At 41.3% G+C, this 27087-nt stretch overlaps 1 protein-coding gene across 2 annotated transcripts; it reads right to left on the bottom strand.

Moving 5' to 3' along the window:
• Positions 1-8: 8 nt before the first annotated feature.
• Positions 9-25724, bottom strand: LOC146381187 (transmembrane protein 150A-like). 2 transcript variants are annotated; one of them, XM_084937103.1, is made up of 8 exons: positions 25452-25724; positions 23000-23125; positions 16768-16815; positions 14320-14406; positions 12684-12751; positions 9601-9728; positions 2274-2451; positions 9-1026 (listed from the first exon to the last, which is right to left on the bottom strand). In XM_084937103.1, exons 2-8 carry the CDS (start codon positions 23062-23064, stop codon positions 782-784), a joined length of 819 nt encoding a protein of 272 aa, XP_084793229.1. In that variant the 5' UTR covers positions 23065-23125; positions 25452-25724; the 3' UTR covers positions 9-781. The 2 variants fall into 2 exon arrangements, with proteins under 2 accessions (XP_084793229.1, XP_084793230.1); XM_084937104.1 differs by lacking the exons at positions 23000-23125; positions 25452-25724 and adding an exon at positions 22451-22988.
• Positions 25725-27087: the final 1363 nt, after the last annotated feature.

The following is a 27087-nucleotide window of genomic DNA, read 5'->3' on the forward strand; positions in this document are numbered from 1 at the left end:
CTGCATCATTTCATATTAACTGTTTTATTGTTTTACTTTCAGTGTACATTCTAAGAAATACAATTTTAATAAAGTATTTCTGCGTATGATGAAATTAAAGATGTTAAACATATCAATGTTTCACCTTCATAGTTTGGTCCCATTAGAGAGAAATTATACAGCATTTTTTTTGGCAACGAGCTGAAATGAGAAACAACAAAAGACAAAACAAAACTGAGCTTATTGGGGAAATATGAGGGAGCTACATGGGCAATATTGCCTTAAACAGTTGCACCAAGTGTTGAAATTCAGCTTAGAATAACATTTACATCTTTAAGCTACTTTGATAGAAGAGGCTAGTCGTCGCACATGAAGCCCACCTGCTGTCTGATGTTTGTGGAAACCCTCATCTTGCTGCGGAGGTATGGAGAGAAACCTGATTGTGTAACAAAAATTCCTGAGTAGAAACAATGCAAGGCTCCGGGACTGACGGCGCGCAGCGAGGAGCGACATCTGAGGCACTTTCAGAGACCGATTGTTACTCTGAGACAATTAAACCAAACATTAAGGACTGTGGGTGTGCTCATGTGTGTTTCTTTGTTGGTGTTTGTGTTCACACAGGCATTGTTGGTTTTGTGCAACGCTTTGCAGGACAGAAGTCTGTCAGTCTTTGGTCACTGCTGAGGAGAGCAGCTTTGGCACTTTGTAGTAGTGAGTGTGGTGATATGCAGGATGCAGCATCCAGGCTCTAGACTCTGTTACTCTTTCACCTCCAGTTTTTCTCAAACACACCGTAGTTAAGTCACAGGATCGATAAGCTCTCTGGCTGGTGGTGGCCGGCTCCGCCGACCTCTGTCTTGCGGTCAGAGGTGGAAAAGCTCTGCATCGCCCCGCCTTTGGAGAGCACCATCAGCGTGTCCCCCGACATGCCCCCGAACTCAAAGGCAAAAGTCCCGTAGAAGAACATGATGATCGAGCAGTAGATCCACTCAAAGATGGCGGAGGCGTGCTGCAGGGCATAGCTCTCCTGGCAGAAAAAAACCCCACCTGGTGATCAGAGGGTTAAGGTGCGCAACGGCTGCACAGTGGTTCAGTTTGACATTGTTTTTATTGCTCACGTACTGAAACGTACTGGTCGCTACTTTGAATTCGGTCCTGTGCTGTTAATATTAAGATGGCTTCACCATCACATTGACCTGTGGTCAAACCTGACTCTCTAACACAAAGGCCCACCTTAAAAAAAGTGATGGTTTACCTTTACCATTAACAGCCAGTAAAAGGTTTCCTGTGTCTGAATGCAAGCCTCACAGACTCCAGTCAATACCATCCATACCATGATGATCTGCCTTTTAAAGGTGCATTGCAGATGTTTTATCCCTAAATGTTTCCTTACAGACTTGACAGCAATAAACTCATCAGCCACATAATCTTCATGACCAAAAACTCCAAGTGAGCATTTGGTTTCAGTCATGTTTGTAAGGCTGTGTGCTCTCCAGCAGGGGGCAATGCAACATACCATACATTATAAATGTGCTGGATTTTAAACACTATAAAGAGCGACAGTCACGTGTGCAGACAGCCAAGAAATTAGTTTTATACTAATGTGCTGATTTATTGCAAAAAGCTGAGTTTCTCTGGATTTATACACAAACAAAGCCAGTTATTGTGAAGCAAAATGACCCTTTTCTCCCTAATATATCCCTGCAACCCATTCATGCTATTTTAAAGGTTTGATTAGCTACAAATGCATCTTTTAGTAAATTTTGGAGAACAAACTGTGATAAGTATAATGGATCATAAAGTAACTACTAAAGTGCTACCACACTTACAATTATGTCATTAAATATGTTAAAAAAGGTCTTAAGTTCTCTTCTTAATGCAAAAGTCATGTAATCAGTACTGTAACAAGTCACTTTCATTACTTTTAAGAAAAGTAACAAATAATGTGCAATAATACATGACCTTTTTTTGGCTCATTTAACCATCATGAAAGAGAAAGAAAAACTATAGTTGTTAAATCTTATATTGACCCATCCATTCACCCTGAGCTCCTTGTTCCTGTCTCTGTGGCTCCATAAATCTACTACTTACTCTGCCATAGGTCCTACAGCCACTAGAGGGTGCCATGTCTCGAAATAAATCCAGCTCTGACACAACCCTGCAGGGTATCTATGCCACTGAATGTGGTTGTAAACAAGCAAATAAATAAATGCAAGCAACGCATGTGTTAGGGAAGTGTTTCACTAAAAATGTACTGTAGTGCTGGAAGAAACACAGATAAGCTTCAAGGATACTGAGCACCAGGGCGATGAGGGCCAGCAGGGCCATCCCCACACGTATGTGACCTATCCAGTATTCCTCCTGGGTCTTGGCCAGTCTGTAGGTCAGAGCCGACTGAAGGCACACAAACAGCATGCTGGAGGGGAAGGCGACCCCAGCTCCCACGTAGTGAAGGACTTTAGCAAAATCCACCTGAAAAGAAAAAAAACCCAAAACAAAACAGGCAGATAAACAAAAACTGTTACACTGAGGATCTGGAAGTAGAAACACACCGACTATGTCTTTCTTTCTATGAGAACTATGAGAGCACGGCGCTAACACGTTAACAAGCTACCTGCACTTTGACGCCGTCCAGCCCCACGCACGGGGCGATCCACGCTAACTCGCTAACGGTGATTTGCAGCGTTAATGCGGTTATGGCGTTAACGTCATTTTAACGAGATTAACGCTGACAGCACTATTTTAAATGCAACTAAAATCCTCCTCTTTTGTGTTTAGGACAAAATAAATTCATGTTATATCACCAACTGTCTTTCATAATGCTCAACATGCTCATATAACAGCCACTAATTGACTGATGTGAGCTCAGCACCAGGCTTTATTTGATTTTCTGCACTGAAAATCACGTTAACCGGAGGATGAACACTGCCACCCTGTTGACTGGGTGAGGTTTAAATTTGTTGTGTAAACCAAAATATCTTAATGACTCTGGGAAATTTGTGTTACATTAACAAATGTAACATAAATCAATTACTGGATGTATTTCTCTCAAATATGCCTTCAGACTTTAGTACAAATCTGGAAATGGAAGTTTAAACAAGTCCTTTACTCAGCAGAATATCATTTACACCTCATAGTCTCCTTGTGGGAACGTCAGGACAAAACAAAGCTGATAGAAATACAAACAGAGGTCATTGTGACCCAGCACTGTTACCAAATCATCTGTCACAGGAAGCTGTAATGATACTAATTTACAAAGGAAGCTGGATCATCACCATTATCATCTCTGGCACTGGAGGAGGCGACACGGTGTCAGCTCAAACTCCACACATAACAAGCCAAAAGATTACCTGTCACTGCCATGAGCTCATCTCGTTTCAGCATCACAGACGGAGGAAGTTCATTTTTAATATTTTCTCCTGCAGTCTGTGAGAGCACGTTTTCAAATACAGCAGCTGATTTTATGACGACACATCTCCTGAGCCTGGACTTGTGGTTTATTATGGAGAAAAAGCAGCGGTTTAAGCCGTCTGACCACAGGGAAGAGACCCAGAGAACAAACAAATACTCATTCAGCTTGAGTTATAATTGTGCTTACACCAAGCATCTGAAAGTTTTTTGTTCATGAGCTACTTTTATGTGGGTCGTATCCTCTCATATTCATCTCAGCATTAATTATAAAACTAATTCAAAGAGAAGGGCGAGCAGGAAGATAGATAAATCTTCACATACGAACAGAGGAAGAGGAGTCAAATGCAGGACAGTTGACAGGTAAGAAGTTGAGGCTGTGTAAAATCCTAAAAACAAGCCATGTTCATACACCAAAGGACAGTCAGGGAGGCCAAACAATCCAGGCAACAGGTCACACAGAAGGAAATAACTACAAACACAAGGAAAAATACCGAGAACACAAGGAATTGTGCGGCAGGAGGTTTATGTCCTGAGGACACTTATTAGAAACAAACAATTACCAAGAAGGGGTCACGAAGAAAGACAAGAAGTAAAACTGACAACAGCGTAAAGAGAACAGTCCAAAAAAGGACCGCCTACCTGCTTTTCCTAACCACTTTTCATCGACCTCGACGGAAAACATCACAAAGCGAAGGAAAGGAGCGAAGGAGAAATGATGAGCACTGTGCACAGGGATTATTGTCTGCCGTACAGAAACTACAACACCCAGAACATGGACTACAAAATGTGTTTAACACAGCTTTATCTTTATTTTGTGAATTATGGTGCGTTATTATTCCCACGTGTTTTTGCACTACTGTATCGGCCTGCAGGGTTCTCGGGTTTCTCAGTCAGATCCACACTTTGCTCAGGTCATCTGCTCAGCTTCATGCTACAGAAGCAAGTCTCTGCAAACATTTCGATGGTGTTTCCTACGTCCATCTTTATTCAGTGTCTATGTGTGATTTGCATGTAAATAATAAAACAACCGGCTGTAATTAGAAGAGAAAAAAGGGCCATTTAAACCTTATTGTTGGTGCTAACTTTTTGGGTTTTTCTGGTGATTGTGACGACTGGAATAAAGGTCATAAATCTCTTCTGATTAATAATAAAGAGCCTTCAAAGCTAAAATAACTCCCTGGAGGTCTTGAAATGATCTTGAAAATGTATAGATGAATTACTGTGTCAGGCACTGTGGAATAAGACCTGGGACATGGGATGATAAAGGTTTAAAAATGCAGACATACCACCGATGAATGAGACCACAATAAGCTCTTTGTGGAACGATGCATGATGCAGAACAATGCTGCAGAAATTTTCCTTTTCCACGCAGACTCTTGGCCGCATCATTCGTGATTTCCTGAAACTCCAGTTCAGCATTCACCCTTCTTTCTCTGAGACATAAACAGACTGGATGAAGCTGTTTATCATTGTGACAGAGCCATGCGTGCTTCTACAATATATCAGCCCATATCACTCAAGACATCTGCCATGTTTACACTGTGGGAAACACTGGGATTCATTATATAAGACCGAGCATAGAGGGGGAGGGAGGAGGGCGCCACGGCCAATCGGCAAGCAGGGGAGGGTCGCCCTTAATGGATGGTGGGCGAATGGATGAAAAGAACTGAGGCTGCACTGTGCAGTGACTCTGAGATGTATTTGAGGGGGCCCACATGTGCAGAGACAGGGCAGGAGTAACCTGAGACCACAGCCTCCCTGCATTACTGTGACCTCTGGCAGCGTGCACACGTGCCTGAATATTATCACTTCTATGTCAAAACAGCTCAGACGGCCGCCACATGCACACGCACAGTAGAAGCTGAAGTACTCCGATCTTTTAATCAGCCCACAGTTTGTTTACTTTATTCTATTGGGACTTTCTTTGCACAAATGTTGCTGGATCTGTACTTTATTTAGTCTCAAAATCAGTGCAGACATTGTGTTTACGTACAACCAGTACAAGATGACACACACTCACATTGCCCTGTGAGTTCATTATGCTATCACTAGTTGTGCAGCTATAGTCCCAGATCAGCTGATCATCAAACCACAGCTCATCCAACTGGTGAATCTTTGGCCTGCTATATTAGCCTGCCCACAGCTGCTGTGTCTCTGCAAGCCACTTTGCAACCCTCCTCCATCTGATCTGTTCATGATGTGTCCGACTGCTTCACCTCCTACCTGAACTAACGATATGCTCAATTTTGTGCATCATGTTAGCGCGTTTCAACAAAGATGATGCAGTTTTGTTTCCACTGCAAAGTGGCCACTTAAACATGTAAAACTGTTATATGGTGGTTGTAAAAACCGTCAGTTAAATCCCTGTTTGTTATTTTAAAAACAAATATTTTAAAAACAAAGGGGTGAATATGATGTTAAAATCAGGCTACATCAGTGCAGTTTACATGTAGTGCAGTGGAGCATTTAGCAGCTAATGGGCCTGATATATATATATATTTAAATCAGCAATCACACAGCAAGAATCAGCTGGTTCTGAGCTCAAGGACAACAAACCTTCAAAGTACAAAATGGACCAGAGCACACTGATCACATTAGAGCCTTTACATTTGCAAACATGACTTTTTTCTCCCCTAAAGTACCTGAATCAGTGATTACAGGTTTAAATTAAAGTTAATGTAATGCACCTGTGTTTGCCTGCAGTGACAACTCATAATATGTGATATGAAGATTAGGAAAGGCAAAGAATGCAGAAATTATAAGGAAAATCTTTCATGTAATTTGTGTCTTTGAAGTGCTGTGAAGTAATATTAAACAATCCTTAACATACCATACACACCTCACATGTATTGCATATAAAGCTAAGTGTATAGGATACATCTAGAGCTGTAAAATAAATGTATTGGATTAAAAAGTCCAACATGTCTCAGTGACATGTTCTGCAGTAAATCGCGAATGTTAAGTCCACGTAGCTGGAAATCAAGTGACACAGTTGACTGCACGTAGTTTTCTTTTGCCTCTTATACGTTTCTTTCCTCTGATCTGCAAACTAAAAACATTCATTATTATCGCGGTGACATTCAGACGCTGCACCGGTGCTGCATTCCTGGCAAAACCAAATCAGCACAGGTTTAACAGAAGATTTCGTGCAAGTCAGAACTTGAAGCACCAAGAAATAAAGGAGCTCGCGCTGTGACCCTAATGTATGCATGTGTGTCCTGAGCATCTGCTGTAAAAACCTACACGTTGGTGCATGTGTTGCAGCTCTTCTCTGTAATGAAGCCATCTTCTATGAATCAGAAGAAAAGGTGAGCCAAAGATTGAGCTTTTTTCTGAAAAATGAACGGGCGCTTTGTCGTGAGAGCACGCCCTTACATTACACCACGCTCGAGTGTACCGAGGGCAGAAACACAGACGCACAACACGCAGCCAAAATTTTGTTTTTATGATCACAATACCACAGCGAGACAATTTCCAGACAAAACAAACAGAACATCAAAAGGAAATGTGCTTGGAAGCTCTACAAAGAGCTGCGAGTCTGCAGGAGCGAGGATCATCAGAGGCTCTGCAACCGCAACGCAGCAGAAACCCCGTATACGCCAATCCAACATTCACAGCGGTGCGAAAGGACATAATCCAGATCGTAAGATCGTAACTCGATTTTTCGAAGACTCGATTGAAATGGGAATGAGAGACAGAGTTGCAGTGCGTGCAGGTAGCCACGTTTGCTGAACAATGGGCTGCACCGCAGGCTGAGGTGCACACTGGTTCATTGTGTAACTTCATGTCTTTGATGATTGATGAGGCTGTGTGAAGCTGGAGAAGGGCTTGGTAACAGGTTTGTGAAAATAGTTATGAAAGTTAATGTTGCTGTGGGAAAGAGGTGTCAAACATATGGCCCAGGGGCCAAAATCGGACCAGCAGACTCTCCAATCCACTGCACAGCATTCAAAAATGTGAAGGAATAGTAAAAGGACCGCAGCATGCCTCATTCACCGACTTATTCGCCTACAAGAACTTTTTCTACACCCAAGTCCTTTCAATCTAACATCAACACACAATTATTCTCTGCTCAAACAGCAGCTTCAGTCTCTTGTCCAAGATATTTGGATACCAGGGATCGAACCATCGGATGACCTGCTCTATGTCCTCAGCCACAACCAGCCCAAAGGTGTCAATTTTGGACTTTTAACTGTATTTTCATAAGTTTTATAGCTTTACATTTACTGATAAAGGCTGCACACATGAGTATCCATGCTACACAAAGGTAGGTAATAGATGTAAGATTATAGATTAATAGATTAAAGAAAAAATGAAATAATGGAAAAGTTCCTGGTTTCTTAACATCTACTAAGGATTTTCTGTTTTTTATAGACAGATACACAGCGATGTACACATGGATACATTTTTTACTAATCTTGACTATGAAAACAAACCTTTTTAAGGACTTGTGAACCCAAAATGATTTATTTGAAGCCAGGAAATCTGCCCTGAGCTTTATATAGAAGCTGACACGGCTGTTAAATATAAATTACATCACAACGATGTGATCGTGTCAGCTGCACTGATGTTCTTGGAACATTAACTGTATAAACAACGCGTGAAAATTACACACAGCTCCTGTTTGCTCCCCTCGCTGCCTCCTCTCCCCACTCTGGCCTTTCACAGCTGCCTTCAATCCACATTGGAGCCCATGGATGTATAAACACACCATAATCCCACCACCCAGGTATTAGTCAGTCCTTGGGAATATGCATTGGAGCCTCTACTGTAGGTTTTCTCTATTTACATGAGAGCCTTTAGTTGATACATGGCAGATCTTACAGAGGAGAAACTGTATAGTAAAGGTTACTGCTAACTCGGTGTTTGCACAGACACAATTAATGAGATATGAGCTTTAACATCAACTTTATGAATGAAAAAATGAAAGAAGAGTCTCAGTCAACTTCTTCAGGTGCAACAAAAGGGGAAGAGTTAGAGAAAAAATGCATACAGGTTAGGTCTTTTATCCTGGTAACTCTGTTTTTCTCACCTCAGGATAAAAAATCTGTCCTGAAAAGAACGTTTGATTCCAAACAAATACGGTCCCTCAAATCATAGTTTGGTTTACAGTGGACTTAAATGAACAAACTGGTGATCCTGAATGGTATCTCAAAGTCTGGATGCAGGTGAAAGTTGTTTCATTCAACAGACTGGTATGTGCTTCCCTCTTCCCTCAGAGATTAGCTGCCCATTAGCTGAGTTTCTGTTCTGGCTGAGGGGAGGCAGGTCAGTCTGACCTTCTTCATGGTCATCACTTAAATTACCTCCATGCTGTTTGTTACATTCAGGCCTTCTGCTTTCAACTGACCCATAAATCATGAAGTCTTATCTCTGCTGTGTGGCCTGAACACGGCATCAAGCCCGTTCTACCTCCTACTTCACTGCAGTAAATGTGGAAAAGCACAAAATTACCCAGGTGTTAATACATTTTCTAAAACCAGCAAGTGTTATGTTGCAGGGGGAAAAAAACAGTGCACCCAGATTAGTTTGTTTTTAGGCTACACATGGATTACAGGCTTCCACCTCAGTTTCAAAGAAAGCAGCTGCACAATAGCCGGAGGTGCCGTGAATCACACACAGTGAGATTTCTATCTCTGATTATGTAACTTACTTTTTGCAGCTTTTTTTGCAGGATTTTTGCTTTTGTATCTTTCACGTTTAAATATCACCCCTCAATTGATGTTGTTGAACGATTGCATAAGAATGATTTGGGGCCTGTCAGGCCCACTATCCCAGTTTCTCTCCCCTGTAATGTCTGTAAAGTCGATCAGATGGAAAATTGGCAGGATTCTGAATGAAACTGGAACAAAGTTCATAAAATTTGAGTTAATTTAACTGTGAGGATAAACATTAAGTCGTTTAGGAATAATTGCAGGATCCTATCCTCTGAACAGAGTCTGCCTAAAACCACGTGGGACTCTTTTACAGGCATCTCTCCTAAAGAGAGGAGTTAAAGTTTGCAGAAGAATAAAAAACTTCCACTATTATCACCCTTGATTTACATGAAGTGAATGATTACACAGGCAGGGATGAGAGCTGTGGGCGAAGGTCAGCGTGAACAGATATTTACTGTCACTGCTGCTCGTGTGCTGTGAGTCTATGAAAAACTGGGCTGACAAACATTACCCAGACTTTTTTGATCTCGTTGACTCTGACTGGATTAATTACCTGGAAGTTTCCCACCATGATGAGCCCCGCGGCGCAGAGCCACCCGGCGGAGAGGCCGGCGGTGTTGAGGATGCAGTTCTGGTGCTTCTCGATCACGTGAGCGTAGCGCAGCAGGCCGATCAGCATCACTGGAGGAGGCAATGAAAAAAGGAAATGACAAATCAGGAAGAAAGGACCGTTTTTGTTGGTCAAAAAGTTATGTAACCACATTTTTTTCTCTTCCAGGAACAAAGCCCACACTACAAACTCTACCTGAGGTGTTTATGATTGCTCCAGCGGGATGAGCTCCATCTCTACAGAGCAGAAAAATAACCTCAGGGCAACAAGCATGAAGCTTAGTCCTCTCTGAAACTGATTTGCTTAGGCTGCTTGGAGGCAGCAGACAGAAGGCTTGCATCATTTGTACTAAAAGGGTGACGCTGCTGGTCCATTCAATTCACTACAGAGTCAGATTAACAGCACAGATAGTCTTACAAAATTCTAGCATCACTGGATTACAGTTTATAACAAAGTACATGTCCTCAAGTACTTCACTGAAGTACAAGTTCAGTATACTTGCAGCTTATTTAAGTATTTCCATGTTATGCTACTTTTTGCCTCGATTCTACTACGTTAAAGATGCAAACATTGCGTTTTGTACTCCACACTGTTTATTTTAAAGCATTAATTCCTTCTTATTTTACTGACAGGCAGTGTACGGACAAAGGTTTTAGCCCACACCTCTTAATCTTTTAATTCAGGTGTTTTCAGTGCCATTGTCACCAGTGTATAAACTGAAGAACTTAGCCATTCGGGCTGCCTTGACAAACATTTGTGATGTAAAGGGTTAATCTGAGGGTTAAAGGGTTATCCTCCATGTAAAGTTACAGAGCAGGGACACAGAGTGCTGAAGCATCTAGAAAAATCCCCAGTGCTCTGCTGAATCAGTAAATGCAGAGCTCCAAACCTCCTCTGGCATTAACATCAGCACAACAGCTGTGCACCAGGAGCTTCATGGCATGGCTTTCCAGGGCCAAGTAGCTGCTGAAGGTGTGATGTGCAGGGGAATCAGTACTAGTATCCTTACAGTATGATTATAGATAAAGCTACTATCTCCACCTGCAACATTGAACTGATCACCAGTTAATTTAACATGCATATCTTTGGGACTGTGGGAGGAAACTGGAGTACCCAGAGAAACTCCATGCAAGCACAGGAAGAACATGCAAAGGCAAATCAAATTTCAAGGTGTGTGCCAACTCAGGTCCCTGCTTTAGCCACAACATCATTTTTGCAACTATAAGACTTCCAATGCCCAAACTGCACAGAATAAACCTTTAGTCATGCTCAAAGCTAAAGCTTGATGATTCTGCACATCCCTGTGTGAGCAGATTCCTGATGTCTGTTTATGAAACGTCGCCTTCAAAGCTTCGCAGCAGTTTCACACAGCTCTCCCACCCTCCTGTCTGATGATCATGCCGTTCACATCTGGCACTCATCTCCCTGCAAACTGCAGAGAGCGACTGTTTTGATGTTCCCGTGGGTTGTCCAGCAGCGAGCACAGTGGTCCGTTTGTGGCGATCGAGTGCACGCCACGATAAGACTCCGTGTTTTGGGTTCTGGGTTAGGCGTGCGTTTCTTGGTGCTGCACAGCAAGAGTTTGACATTTACCATTCTTCTAACCTCACACTACACCTTTGAATTAAACAAACTCCCCCACCAATATAAACTGAGCATTGTTTATGAGAGGGGAATAAAAAAAGAAGGAAAGCTTTTGATGTGGGAGAAATGAGCTCGCTCACAAACCCTAATTTTTGCAGACTTCACCGAAATCATCCATAAAATTGGTAATTACAGGAAAGAACTTGTTGTTCCTGTATTCCTGCAAAGAGAACAACAGGTCCTTCCTTTAAGTATTTATCTATCATCCTTCAAGTCAAATTAAGATGTTGTCATTCCTTGACTTGGAAAGAGCACTGCTCAGCCCGGGACCGGGACACCATGGACCAGGATCGCAAAGTTACACACCAGGGCACAAATGTTTGGCGCGCTTTTGCCAATTTAAGACAGATTTTGAGAGCTACGTATCAGGCATCTGTGGTCTAATGAAATAGAAAGTGACAAAAGCAAGAGAGCGAAAAACAAGAGAAGTAAAGTTTTCTATTAAGCTCTAAAGCTTATCTTTCTCAAGTCTTTGTCGCTGTTTTAGACTATTTTGTCTGATTTTCGTGTCTTTTGCCACAATGAAAAAACACCAACATGAAGCCCTGAAAAACTTTTGTGCCCCATGGATGGAAAAACAGCGACTGTGTGTTAACAGCCAAGTTCTGAGATAAATCTGGTTCAGGGAAAAAGCCTGAGCTGGAACGGGTTAACAGGTTTTTAAACTTGCCCAAATTCCAGCATTTTCTCAGAAAAGCAGCACAAACCTGGTGTTCATAGGGAAGAGGTCACCTTAAATAAATGGCTCTGTATAGAGAGCAAATAGGCAGCTTCAGTCCAGGACACTCGGGTCAAAGGGTTGACAATATACTGCAAAATGTGCGTGAGTTCACGTTGGATCACAGGAAGCTCCCAACACCAGGAAACTGTGTCTGACTGAGGCTCCTACAGTCGCTTTCAAATCTGGAAAGAACTGCATTCCTTTGGGGCAAACTTCCATTTATGCATTTCCAAAAAGTTGATCAGGGTGAATTCCCTGAGTGTACATTACCAGAATCCTGGCAAACATTTTTAAAGCAAATATAGAAAAAGAGCCAATATACCCTCTGCACACCGGGCAACGAACCCTGAGCAAACCACAGAAAATCAATGTTTTTGGCACACAGAGTAGCTGTCCGTATGGTCAGAGGGTGAATGCTTGTGGGTCATTTTATTCAGAAAAAAGCAGTATCGATGGCCTAGATTGAAGTTTTCTCTCAGATTGAGGGCTGAGGCCAAAGCTGGCCGTGGATTCTGGGGAACAGAAAGTTGGCCGGAGCCTCTCCAGCTGAAAAAACAAGTCCTGTTCAACCAAGATGTTGGGTAAATATGTACGAGAGTAAAAAAAGAAAAAATACTATGAAAGCTGAATATTTGTAGACCAAAACCATCCTGGTTCTTACCCATAAAGGATCCGGTGCTGCATATGAGGCTGAAAAAGCAGCTTTCAGGTGGCAGAGTTCCACATTTACTACAATGGAAACACAGAGGAGAGGAGGGTGGTTAGTATGGGCTGTACTGTAAGTGTGCAAGCTCAAACTACGACCCCCTGTGCTTGCTGTCATATACCCCCTTCTCCATACTTTACTTTGTTTTTTACTGTGCACAACTGGAAAACCCATATTTGTGTGCTTAGCTGCTCTGTGATACTAAAAACCTGCCAGCATTTTTTCTATAAATGTAGAGTCTTTGTAGGAGGTCAGAAAGAAGGACACACATCTGTATCTCCAGCTCAAAAGCATCCAAAACATTTTCCCATCTAGATTCACAATAAGCCGATTAGATTTTAAACAGGGTAAATCTTGTCAGCAACACTTATTCAGCACCCTGGAGGTTTTTGTGGGGGGAAATAAGACTTGTGAAGCACTTAACAAAAGCCTTTCTTTCTGTAGAGATGAGGAGGAGCCTCGCTCGGGCAAGTGCAGACTTATCTAAGATCACGAGCTTCACTGCAGCTGCTCGCCAAATATCACTGCAGTTTATCTGAAACCGGATTAGTTAAAGAAGCGGACGACATCACTTTCTGGAGCTACATGTAAGACTTGCAAACCCTGAAGCAACAGTTTCAGCTGCTGTTTGTAACGCTGCATGGAAACAAAAACTGATTTTCAGCCCCATGAACAGCTGCAGATCTCGTGGATTCCTGACAGTTCACAAGGATTTACAGGTTGAAGCAGGCAGGTTTTTAAACTCTGAACTCTTGTAGCTTGTTAGTCCTTAATTCATGGATGTCAGATGCTTATATTGGGTCAATGAGCTTACACTGAGGGCTAGATGTGTGAGTTTACTGACATGCTTTAATTTAATCCCCAAAATAAAAAACTACCTTGGATTTATTGGTTCATGTCCTATAAAAGCCTCTTTACCTGCACTTTAAAACAGTCATGCAGTAGCATTTCCTCTGCCTTATCTATCATGATGAAACTTAGTTTTTCCAGCTCTGACACTTTGATATTTGGCTTGCATAAATATATTCTGTGAGTTCAACGACTTTCTGAAGACTTTGTTTGATGTCCGTGGCTCCACATTTCTGCTGGTGTGTTAAAAATGACAACACAAAGAGTCTCAGACTGTCTTCTTACTTTTGCAGCTTTTCTTGTGTTATTTCAATTAGTAGTTTTAGTAAAACAGGAACATTTTGTTTCTTTTTTTTAGAAAAGGACCAAAAATCAACCACGTGCTTGCTCCAACTGAACATAAGCAGCCATCCCCGAAAATAAACCACTGACCACAGCAGGGCGGTTTGCTGTGTCACATCATCTGACATCTGTGGTCAGATCATGTGTACGGCATAACTTTTTTTGTGTTTCAGTGAAATTGTTATTACTGCAAAAGCAGAACTAGGACCCTCAGTCTGCTTCCTCGTTGTGGTTTAATGAAGGATAGGGCAGGAATGACTGCAACATGCAGCTGTTCTGTTCTTTGAAGTTCTCAAATGTTACAAGAAACCAGGAGTTTAGCAGGTAAGCACACAGCAGCAGCGGCTTAGCATGGAAATTAAAGTCCACCTGTAACACCCGCAGAGGTGGGCTCACTGACCTGATGAGTGGTATGTTGTCCAGGGTGCAACACAGTACAGGTCCCCTCTGTAATGGAAGCGGCTCCACACAGGACTCATTGTAAACCCTAGAAAAACACACATGTGCATCCATTTATTTCAGTTATTCAACATGATTCAGTCATTATCTCTCAGAGCGCCGAATTTCTTGCGGTTGCTCGAATTTCTTAAAGTAGGATGGGAGGCCTTCAACTATCAGCCCCCTCTCCTTTTTTAGGATTATGCTTCAGACTTGGGACAGCATGGTCACTGGTGTTGGAGTTCGAATGCACCACCTAGCCGGGGCCTTTCTGCATGGATGCGTGAGTTCTCTACAGGTTCCAGCTTCCACCCACAGTCCAGAGACATGCAGTTAGTGCGGTTAGCTGAATGTGATTGGTCATCTGTCTCTGTGTGTTGGTTCAGCAATACAATGGCAACCTGTACACAGTGTCCCCCACCTATCCGAGATGGGCTTGATCAGGTGACCCCTGAGTATTGCTGTTATGGGCCCACACTGCTGGGGGATTTCCCATGATGCTACGCACTTCTTCTCCACTCTCATCTTTTTAGTCTCCATGTGTTTCCATTCCACTACTTTATGTCATTAAGTTTATTGACTGACGTTTGCTGTTTGTGGCCTGAATCTGCAGTAGGTTTGTTCCTGTTAAAAGTGAGTTCTTCTTCTCCACTGTCGCCAAGTACTGCTTACATGGGATCATCGAAATGTAGGTTGTCTAACTCCCAGTGAAAAGGTTGAGTAAAAATGTGATCTTAGTGTTTCACACGAGATCAATGTCAATTCAGGGAAACTGAAGTGACCAAACGTGTTGAAAACTCTGTTAATGGTTGAGCATCAGCTGCGACACGTTTGGCATGATAGCGCTCTTACTGTACGCAAATGACGGTAGAATATTAACCCAAAAGGTTTTCAGGTGAAAGGTCTTTTATGTAACACAGTTAATGCTCAGCCGCATACTTTGTTTTTATTTTGATTTCTATTCTCCATTTGTATGCAAGTGACTCACAAACCGATGTCTCATTTAACTCAAATGCAAAATAGCAAACTACATTCCTGCATTACAAATGTTAAAAACTCAGTTTGTAACATTTTATCTATAAATATATACCTGTATTTACTAAAATACCTGTATATGCATGTAGACAGGGCCTAAATCTACATATATTTGCAGATACAGCACTATGGAGATATGTGGTCCCAATATCCCAGTGGCCATATGTTGAGAAGCAGGGTACACCCTAGACTGGTCAGAGTGTAACACTTAGAGACAGATGACCATTCACACCTATGTGCAATTTAAAATCACCAGTTAACCTAACCCAACTCTATGTCTTTGGACTGTGGGAGGAAGCCAGAGTACCCGTGGAGAGCAAGAAAACCCCAAACACAGCTTGAGAGAAACAACGTTGGATTTTTATTAAAAGTCTGTTTTATGTGTTTTTATTTGTTAAGGACACGCTCCTGTTTACAAGTAAACACACAGAGTGAATCTTTAACCCTCATTATTTGATTTGGCTGATTTTGTTTTTTACAAACACTCAGAGAACTTATCAATTTCTAATCTGATATGATGAAAATGTTATCCAACACTCACTGCTTCACTCATTCAGCAAATAAGGAAAATCATTGTTATCATCCCTGGAGTTTTAGATTGTAAATATAAATCCAAGATTCACTCCTTTTTTTTAAGGAAAAAAAATCAGTCGCTTTAATTAAATACTCCACTCTGTTTATCTCTGAAGCTGCATTTCCACTCAAGGAACCCTGATATTTTCCACTGTGATCTATATTAAAGGCCACTGAAGATCACACAAATTAGTCTTTCAACCAATGGAGAAATCTCAACTTCTGGTTTAAGTGGTGATGCTTTGCAAGTGGACTCATTAGTTAACATGTTTTTGTACATAAGTCACAATGTTTTTAGCATCTTTAAGCTTTCTTCCTGATGAAAGGAATTTTTTCTTTCCCACTGTGGCCAAGTGCTTGTTATTGTAGGGTCTTTACCTTGCAAAATAAAGCACCTTGAAATGACTGTTATGATTTGTGATTTGATTTGGCGCTTTTTAAATGAAAGTGAACTGAATTGTCTGGTTTAACCAAGCAGAGCTGAACAGTTGAATGCAGTCTTGAGACATTGTGCAACAATCCTGCTTAAGGTCTGAAGCACTTTGTGTAGTGTAGACATCTCTGACTCTTTTTTTTAATCTAATCCACAGTCAAAAATCTTTGTGAAAGTGACCTCTGGTCACTGCACTGGAAACAATTTGGAAAAAGTTTCCTCGTCTCTTTGGGAACGTTCCTGATGCGGAGATGCAGCTTGTGTGTCTTTGGTGCTTTGAAGCAACATTAAACTGCTGACCAATACTATGGTCTTTAAAATGAACCCGATATGTGTGTGTGTGTGTGTGTGTGTGTGTGAGTGCTGTACCAGTTGTTCACGGGGCAGACGTGCTGGTTGTAGAGGGCCATCGCGTATCTGTGAAGACAAAGAAGAAGAAAATCTTTGGTCAAAGATCTGAACAGACGGTTAAAGAGGCAGACATAAAATGATGAACATTCAATCATGCTGTCAGGATACGGTCTGGAGATAACACTGGCTCTACTCTCAAAACATGTCCAAAGCTCTGCCTCACTCGCTGTACTGCAGCATTTGAAAGTATTGTCACATCCAACCACACGAACGTCGGTCCAGGCTCTAATAATGTTTTCCACTAACAAAACACACATGAATCACCACACGGTTGTTTTCAGAGACGGAGACAGCTCATCTTCATCACACATGTGCGCCGAGCCGGACGGCTGCATATTAACATGCACTGTTAAACCACAGGGATGTTTAAAAAAAATGTCAGTTACACAAAACAACCTCCACACACACACACGCAGAGCCTAACAGCCAAACAGAGATCATTCATCAGACACATAAATGCACATTAGTACATTTTAGAAGCACATGTTCTCTTACTCCACCAATTTGGTGCAGACTCCTATCTCTCAAACTCAATGCTGGATTTCCATAAAATTCTGAACAGACAGTAATTTCCTCCAGAGGATAAATGCTTCTGGTTTCGGTGATCCTCCGACTTTCCATCTGGCTGTACCAGGAGATCTTACACACAAAGGTTTGGCAACTATCAAGTAGAGATTTTGCACAAACTATCCAGACAGTTTTTGTTTTTTTAATGCAAAACCCTCTGAGAAGTCCTTGAAAACAATTTGAAAGTGCTGTTTCTTTCCAAATATAACTGGCAGTTGACTGAAACTCTAAAAGATGAAGCCAACACAGAAGTACCAAAAACTGCAGTTCCTCTAATGGCCACTTGAGGCTGACTCCCCTGTTAAAATGCTCAATTTTACAGCATTAAAAAGTATTAAAATCTTTGATTCCTTCTTCTATTTTTGGCCTCTTCTTTTTTCAGCCACCTTCATAAAACAGCTGTACAGAGTTGACCCTTTGAAGCCATCATTTCTACTTTTAGTCCTCTAATCTGAGTCGCTGAACTGGAGTCCTCTATCAGATTTGTGCTGTTGGTGCATTTTTCTAGGAATTAACTTCTAAATAATATACTCTGCTTTGTGCTGCAGACCTCCCAGGAAGTCTGTGCTCTAATTTTGGTGAGTGAAATTATTTTACCACAATCTCTCAAACCTGATGACAATCCAGCTCCTTGTGAAGTAGACTGCAACAGAAATCCCTTCAGTTTTACTCTTCGACTCTTTTCTACTTAGGTTTAAGATCAAAAGCCTGCAAAATGCTTGACATTTCTACCACCTCTGGTGATACTTAAGCACAAACTCATGAATCTGCTAATGAAGTTGCATTACAACTGCCAGTTACAACAAGTACATGTGTTACTGTAACCTGGCTAACCTGATTCAGAAGGTGTCCACTCTCCTCTGTAAAGACATACATGGATTAAGTCGCATGTGCTTCTTGTTCAAAGTGTGTGGCATAAAAACTCTACAAATACTCATTTTTACCACATTCAGACAAATTAAAACAGGTTGTTACCAAAATAAATTACCAGTGGACATAAAATCTCCCATATTCCACACCATAATGTTGGTGGTGCACTATCACTCAGGTTGAAATATGTCACAAATGGTCCATTAGCCTCTTTCAAAACAACCATAAGGACATATTGCACCATAGATCAGATACACAGGACTCAAAAAAGCAAGATGCCAACAGACATGTGACCGCGGGAGCGTCTTTATTGATCGCTGATAACGAGGGAATTCTCGGGTCAGAAGAATTGATTTGCCCTTTACAAAGTTGATGTGGAGTGAGTGGCCTGACAGAGGCCGTCCACTCTCATCCACTTCCCTGCCTCCCACGACTCATCTTTTTTAGTCCTGCTGCATGTACTTGAAAACTGCATGCCGCGTAAACTAAAGTGAAGATCACGGTGTGAATGAGCCGTTAAACTAGAGACTCAGATACACCGCCTCTCTCATCCCATCAAATACTTCAGTGTTCTCAAAGCTGTCAGCGCCGTCAAATCACACAGAAGGTGACCTTTGGATTCGGTGCTGTGATGCATCGAATTCAGGCAATAACATGATGGATTCTTACTGCCAACACGTGAAATACGAACACTTGTAAAGCACTCTTTGTTTGACTGATGTGTTTCAGTCTTTGGCAGGGACCCTGGTGAATGGCTACCACCCGAAACATGCAAGTCTACCAGTAAAGTTTCTCTACATACAAGTGTTGCTGGAGCGTCAATCTTTTTGGTCTTCCCCATGCACCCTGGAAATAGGTAAAGTTTTACCAGCAATCAAACCAAATTGAAAACTGTGTTTTCTGTGTAAACCTAATCAAAGATTCTTTTCAGTGTCTAAACCGAACCAGGTTATTGTTGCGGCATCGGTCACTGCATGAAGTGTAACATCATCAAACCTCCTATAAGCACTGATCCTCGTGCTCTGGCACGCTTGACTCGCTGCAGTCTTCTCCTGAATGGGAAAAGAAAATCACAGCTGTGGCACTGAAATAGAAGCTGAAACAGGAAATGGCATACTTCCAGTAACTTTCTGTTGGCACTGCCAAAGCACCTTTCACAGGATTCATACTGCTGTGTTAAATCTACCCCAAAGATCCTTCATACCTGCAAATCCCTTTGAAACCTGGAAGCATAATCTACCCCATAACCTGATGTGCTCCTCCCCGTAACCACATGTCACATCAACACAGCCTGCAGCCACGTCCACACTAATACGTTTTCATTTGAAAATGCATCTTTTTCTCTCCGTTTTGGCCTCCCGTCCACACTGAGACACCGTTTTTGGTCAAGGAAAACAGAGCTTTTTGAAAACGCTCTCCAAAGCAGATACATTTGAAAACACCATTTTCGTGTCACAGTGTGGACCGTGTAAACAGAGCTTTTCGGAAACAATGGCGCATTTTAGTTATGTGATGCAGTCATGTGACCAATTAAACTAAGATAGCAGAGGGCATTCTACAGCAGCTGTTTTGTTTGCTCTCAGTTTTGACAGCCATTTAAAGATTAATATCAGTCTGTACATGCTCCAGAGAGCTTTTCTTCAAATTCCTTAACTCTCACTTGCTTTTGCAACTTTGTACTTTTGTGTTACTCGCAGCAACAACTCCACCTCATTGTTAGTCTATTTAAAAAACTCGGTGCTTTTCCTCGACCTTTTGCCGCGACGTTTCAAAGAGCCGGTGTTGTGCCAAAAACTGATTGCTCATATTTAAACTGCTATAAGTAACTTGTTGGGCTATAATATGTGAAACATATGTCAAATGCATCCCTCATGGATGACATAAAGTCATATTGAGCCACAAACAACATTCGTGTAACAAGATAGAAGCCGCAATCAGTTTTTGGCAGTGACTTTTATATAACCTTTATTTATGCAGTTAAAAAAAATCTCATTAACATTACAAATGTCTTTTGTAAGAGTAAGTTGGCCAAGAGGACAGCAGAAATGGCAGCAAATATTACAATAGTTCTGTAAAAATATTTTAAGTGGCGATAAAGGACCGGATTGGTTATAATGTAAGTACAATAACACAGAGTTGTAAAGATACTTGAAAAAACAGATAATTTTTTAATTCTATATATAACCCCTTTGTAAATGCTGTTCACCGAAGTCTATTTACCAACATACGTAAAGATATTACACATAAAAAATACATGGAAACATTGGAAATCAGTTTTTAGCAGGCAATCACTTTTTGGCACAACACCGGAAAGTAAATAAATGGCAGACAGAAATGAGGCAGGTTGAATCTTCTTGCATTTCACGGATGAGCAGTACTGGACCGTAAGCGTTTTCGGCCGTTTCAATGTGGACGCAAAACTCTGTGAAAATGACTGAAAACGATATTGTGTTTTTAGACAAAAATGCTGTTTTCAAATTTATCCGGATGAGTGTAGACGTAGCCTGTGACTATTGTGATCAGCCAGTTCAACAATCATCGCCTCTACATCAGGACTCACACGTGTCAGTAAATTCATGGAGGGAGATTACCAAAACTAGATATGAGGAAAAGTACAAAGAAGTGAAAAAACTTGACGGACATTTTTGCCAAAAAAACAAAAAGTGAAACTGACCACAAACTGACCCATGAGGGAAAAAACTCACAAGATACTTAACACACAATGCATCAGCCCAAGCGTGAATGCTGGCAATGGCCACGTGCATGGATTCACTGCAGAAGTCAAAATATGAGCATAAACCACCACCCTGCCCACCTCCTAATAAACGTGCAGCATGCAACAGTCCAGCTCTAGCTGATGTTTTGGGAGAGCAAGTTGCTCAGTTGTGACCTATTACTGATTTTAATACAAAGAACGAGTTAAAGAAAAAAACTAAAATATTTCATTTTGGAAAAAACAAAAAAAGAAAAGTCATTTCTCCCTTCAGATGTGACACATTTCAGCTTGATATAAATAATTTACTTCACTTTGGTTAAAGTGTAAAACTCAAACTCCTCATGTTTTCCTGCAAAAAGCCTCACACAGCTGCCCAGAGCTGTGGAGTTTTTAGGTCATGACAAAAGCTGACAAAGCATTCAAAGGCAGAAACAGACAGGTGTCGACGTGCCTGAAAAAACAGCAGGAGGAGGGGGATTACAGATTCAAGCTTTAGAGGCCCGGCGTGAAGAACTCTAGCACTCATTTAACAAAGGCGTAAAAGACTGGCAGAGGACACTGTGAATCCTCTCACACTTTGAGAGGAAAAGACGGGAAATCAGCTGTTTCCCAGCATCCTAGTCCTAGAAAGTGCAAGAAGGCGTTATCCAGAGGTTATCCAGCCTGGGAGCACAGATGTTGGATAGCTTTTTTCCTCAAGAGATCATTATCAGGAGCAATAACTCATCTGTGCCACTCTTGATAGACTTACACAATCCTGCACTGACTTTTATACGTTAATTATTATTGACTGACCTTTTCATGCACAGAAATGAGCCTCCAACTAACCATTACATTCCATTAAAAGGTTACACCAAGAATCCAGTATTAGAAAAGTATTCTGGTCTCTTCAGGGACTCGTGTGTGGTGATCAAAGGAAACAGTTCCTTTTTTTTATACTTTTATTTGATTTTTTTGCTGGGAGCTCTGTTACTTGATGAGGTTTTATCAGTTTTATCCTGGTTTAAGGATCAAAACAGGACATTGCATATCAAAATCCTGACTTTAAGTAATTTGATTACATGTACATTTTCCCTAAACAAATCTCAATAAAGTACAGTGAAAAGATGTTAAATTCAATGGACTCTGGTCAATGATGATTTAAGATAAATGCAAAATTGTCAGATTTGTTTTTAGTGGGAGACTTTTCACAGTTTTGTTTAAAGAGAGATGAAATCTTAGATTTTATTTTTTTAAAAACGATTAACTTTCATCACCTTCGAGAAAGTTAAAATGTATATTTAGTCCTAAAAATATGGATAGAATTCTAGAATTTGACTCACACAACTGAAGCACAGACTTATTGGATGGTTTGTGACAATTAACCGCACAAAAAACACAAAATTTACAATTTACAAGTGTCATTAGCAGGACAGAACAAACAGTTTTTCAGAGCAGGCTGCAAACATGCTGGTCATTTTACATGAGAGCCTATTGGGATAGGCTCACCTTTGATGGCTGCCTCTAGTGGCTATCAGAGGAACTGCAGTTAACCACAAACAGAGGTTCTTGGGTCTCTTTTCAGGAGTTCTGACATGCCTTCAGGAACAAGCATTAACTCCAGCCGGGGAGGATTTTTAAAACAACTCTTCGCCTGCAAAGTCCTGAAATGAAGACTAAGCGTTTTTTCTGGCTTCCAAAAAAGGAAAACATTTCACATGCATGAACTTTGCACCGTCAGTCGACCGCAGCAGGGATAACAGATAACATGTGTGACCACACTCGTGTGCAGGCAGCTTGACTCGCGAGTTGTCTTTTAGAGGAAGAAAGATCACCTTCATCACTACACACTTATTGATTCCAAGGCTCGTATTTAAAGACGAAGCAGCTGAATGTATTTACCCTAACGAGTCCTAATCTTATCCAAAAGAAGTAAATGTTTACGTGAGTGTTTCGAGAGCTGAACTTTAAATACATATTTAAACTTTGAGTGTACAAACAGACACGGGAACCTCCTGCAGATGCTGCTGCACGGCTTGTTTACTCGGAGGTACTCACACCACCCATATTCCTGTGATGATGAAGACAGGCAGGCTGACGGGAAGGATCATCCAAGGCGACATGACGGGCGCCAGGCGATCTCCGCCGCAAACGACACCAACGGACACAGGCTTCGTTACAAACCTGAAGGAGCGCAGACACAATCAGTCAGGGAAAACAAACGTACAAATATTACAATCACAAATCCTGAAATCAGGATTCCTGATTGGTAATTAGCTCTTTAATCCATCTATAAAACTCCCGCCTGTTCCAGCTCCTATACTGAACTTTCCTCTATACTTCCCTCTACCACACACCACTTTTTTGTCTTCCAATATTTTTGGTCCTTTTTTTCCACATTTACCGAAACCTGCACTGCTTTATATTCAGTTTCAATCAAATCAAACCTTTAGAGCTCTTTGCCATATTACGTGCATTTTTTTACATGATGATTTATTGTCTTTCATTTAGATTTTTACTCACTGGGTTCATTTCTTTCTTGGTTTGTGTGTAGATTGCATTTTGTGTTGCCATACTGCATTTTAATTTCTCAAGCGATTCTTGTTTTACTAAAGCTGCTGCGTTTATTGTTTGCTGTAAGATTGGAGTTTCGCAGTTTTTAGAGTATATCTTATGTTAAAAGTGAGGGTTTGCGGCTTTTCCCTACTTTATGTTTCATACGCTGAACGTCTTTTGCATTTTGGAGTGTCGGTTGAACAAAACAAGACATCTGTGAGAGACGTGCAGTCCCCTTGCAGTGATGTAAGGGGGAGAATATTACATCTTGAACAACGTGTTTTGTGTCTGTCGTGCAGGTCCGATGTAGCCTGCAGCCTGCAGCAGAGATGACGAGCTGTCAAACTTGTACCTTCATCACTTTCTCCACAAATACATCAGTGCTTTCCCACACAGAGCGAAACAAACAGTAACCTGTGAAAACAACGGGCCAATGCTCCCAGACCTGCAGTCCTGCTTCTGTCTGTATGGCTATTTTCCTAAATAAACATATAAAACTATAGAGCAGCTCTCAGTCCACACACCAAACTGAAACAGGACACTGATTTATGTTTTGGCCGAGGTATCACAGTTTCTGTCCTTGGACATGTTATCGTCCTGTCACAGATTAAGCACAGTAAGTTTGAACTTTACAGAGTTCGGTGAATTACTGCCAGTCATTCATAAAAAATATGCACATTTAGGGTTCAGCACATAACTTGAGTATTACTATTTTTGTGACTTGTTAAACAAACAATTCCTATAAAGTTGGGACACTGTTAAAAGAAAATCCCATAGAGCCATATTTTATTCACAACAGAACAAAGAAAACACATAAAATTGTTGAAAAATGTTAGCTTGATTTGAATTTGATGGCAGCAACATTTGGGACATCTACAGCGCATAATGTCACCGACTGATTCCAAGAATCTGGAGGAATCTCTGTGTGCAGGGGACAAGGCTAAAAATCAATAGTGGCTGGCCGTGATCTTCAGCTCTCAGGCGGCACTGCGTCATAACCAGACCTGATTCTGTCATGGAAATCACTGGATGGGTTCAGGAACACTTCCAGAAATCTCTATCTGTGAACTCAGCTCACTGTGCCGTACACAAACGCAGGTTAAAGCTCGATCGTGCGTAGAAGAGCAAACATGTTCGAGCAACATCACCAAAGCTAATTTAAAACAACCTGAGGAAAAGTGTGAAGATGTTCTGTGATCACACAAATCAAAATCCTCCAGACCAACGAGGAGAAGGACCCTCAGCTCTGAGTATATTCAGGTTTCAAACCAGAACGGGACAACATTCCTCTCCCACGAGCCCAGCAGCTGCTCCAGATGTTTATGAGCTGTTGTTAAAGGAAGAGAGGATGCTGCACAGTGATAAACATGTTGCTGGCATCACTTTCAGGTTCACCTTATTGTTTTATGAGATTTACAAATCATCGCTTCTGTTTTTAATTTCATACTTAACAGAGTCCAAAAGGTAAGTTTTACACTTTATCCTCAGTTATAACAGGTGTCGGCTTATTTCCACCTGTTTTAAGGGGGAAAATACAGATTTTCACATGCAAAGTATGCAATTATCTTATTAAATCCTACATTAAACATGAAATATTCTATATTCGTGCGTTATTTTTTTTAACACAGCCTTTCTAAGACTGTAATAAGGAATGTTTCAAATAAGTAGCCCGCATGTTGTGTTATATTAAAGTAAAATGTTTGGGAAACATCATAAAATTATAAAATAGTTGAGGTTACAGGTAATCACGTGCAATAAAAACTGACTAACATTAAGTCTTAAGTTATTATAAAATCTTTAATTATTGCCACAATTTAGTCTGTAATTTCAGATTATTCGTGTTCCTGCTGTGCGTCTATTTGACCTAATTAACCCCTCTGAGCTTGAACAGCTGGCCTTCATGCTTTAGATGCATGACAACCTGAGATGCACAGCTTCAGTCCTCGGATCCTACCTCTGCCGCTCAGCGAGAGCTCCTCAGTCTCCGCGTCTCCTCCCAGCTCCTCCAGACTCGGGGAAAAGTTGCTGAAAAGTGAGGCCGAGCTGGTGTTTCTGATGTTTCATCGTCCAAACGTGGCTGCAGGTGTATCACTTCATCGGGATCGGGAGAGGAGACGGATGAGGTGGCGTCGGTACGATCCTGCTCCCGAGGCAGCCAGCTGAGCGGTGGTGGGAGGTGAAGAAAGCAGCTGGAGTCGGTGACTGGTAGCTCCTCCCACCCACGCGGGTGGAAGCGAAGGTTATTCTAACCCGACAGTCATCGCTGCTTTAAAGCTCGCACTGCTTCTGGGAAATCTCTGCCACTTTTTTCATGTTTTCTGAGTCTAAAACACGGGTGTGGGTGGGCAAACTGGACTTCTGCGTGTTCCAGGAAACTAATTTCACTAATTGATTGCAGTCAGACAAGTTGCACATCCGGGGCTGCTGAGCCCGGAGTTTAGTCAGGATTCTGCAAAGTTTGTTCCAGATGTTTCACTGGGAAAACCTGAATGTATGAGAAAAAGTTACTGTCAGGTTGAATGAGCTTTAAGAAGTTCCACCTCTCTAAACCTCTTATTGAAATGAGCATTTGAGAGCTAAAGACTTAAAAAATTATCCATAGAAATCCGAAAAAGTCAAATAAAATGACGTCTCACAACTTTCTTCTGTCATTACAACCACTACAATATATCTCATAAAGAGAAAACAGGGGAAAAATCATAGTTTAATTCCATTTTTACTAAATTGAGTTCAAAACTAATACTTGTATCTGCAGAAATTTAGACCTGGTGTTACAACTTTGATCTAACCATGGATGTCAAACTCATTTTACACGGTAGACCACATACAGCCCACTTTGATTCTGAGTGGGACGCCACTGAAACTCCCCTTTCTGTCAGTGTAAAGAAATAAATTAGTGTATCTATAACAGCAATCCCTGAGATTAAAAGTGTAATTTCAACAGCATGTCGTGCTTTTTCTTTAAATAAAATTAGTCAAAATGCAGAAAAAGTTCTGGTAAGCTCATTGGCCCGACTGTCCTGTACGAATATAAAACATAAAGTTCTGGTTAATTCACAGAGATTTTTTTTTCTATAAAAATACACATTTTTATAGGGGAAAGTAAAAAATAGGAACTTTTCTACCAGTCAGTTGTTTATATGTTACTTAACTATTTTGGTGTAGTGTGAACAGCAGTGGGGGAGGTCTGAGAGCAGGAAAGGAGGAGGTCGAGTGGAGGTGGGTTGCAAAGTGGCTTGCTGACGCACAGCAACTGTGAGAAGGCTAAAGCAGCTTAAGAAATAAACCATATATGAGATCTGAGCTGAGCTGGCAGTGAGATCAGCTGATCCGAGTTCAACTTTGTTTACATTCATCTGCTGCGTGTCTTCAACTTTTGTCCACTTTCGCTATGTTTTTTGTTTTTTCTCTTCTCTTCTCTTCTCTTCTCTTCGCTGTCCCTTCCAATTCTGGTTCTGTTAGAGGTCTCTTCCTGTGAAAAGACAGTGTCGCCAAATGCTACTCGTAAATGATTGTTGGGGTTCTCTATCTAATATATAATATAAGCCAGTTTGAGGCGACTGTTATTGACACTGTAGGAATTAAAGTTG

This window comes from Perissodus microlepis, chromosome 8, assembly GCF_051167445.1.
Source record: "Perissodus microlepis isolate ML-2025 ecotype Zambia chromosome 8, ASM5116744v1, whole genome shotgun sequence".
NCBI classification, from domain to species: Eukaryota; Metazoa; Chordata; class Actinopteri; order Cichliformes; family Cichlidae; genus Perissodus; species Perissodus microlepis.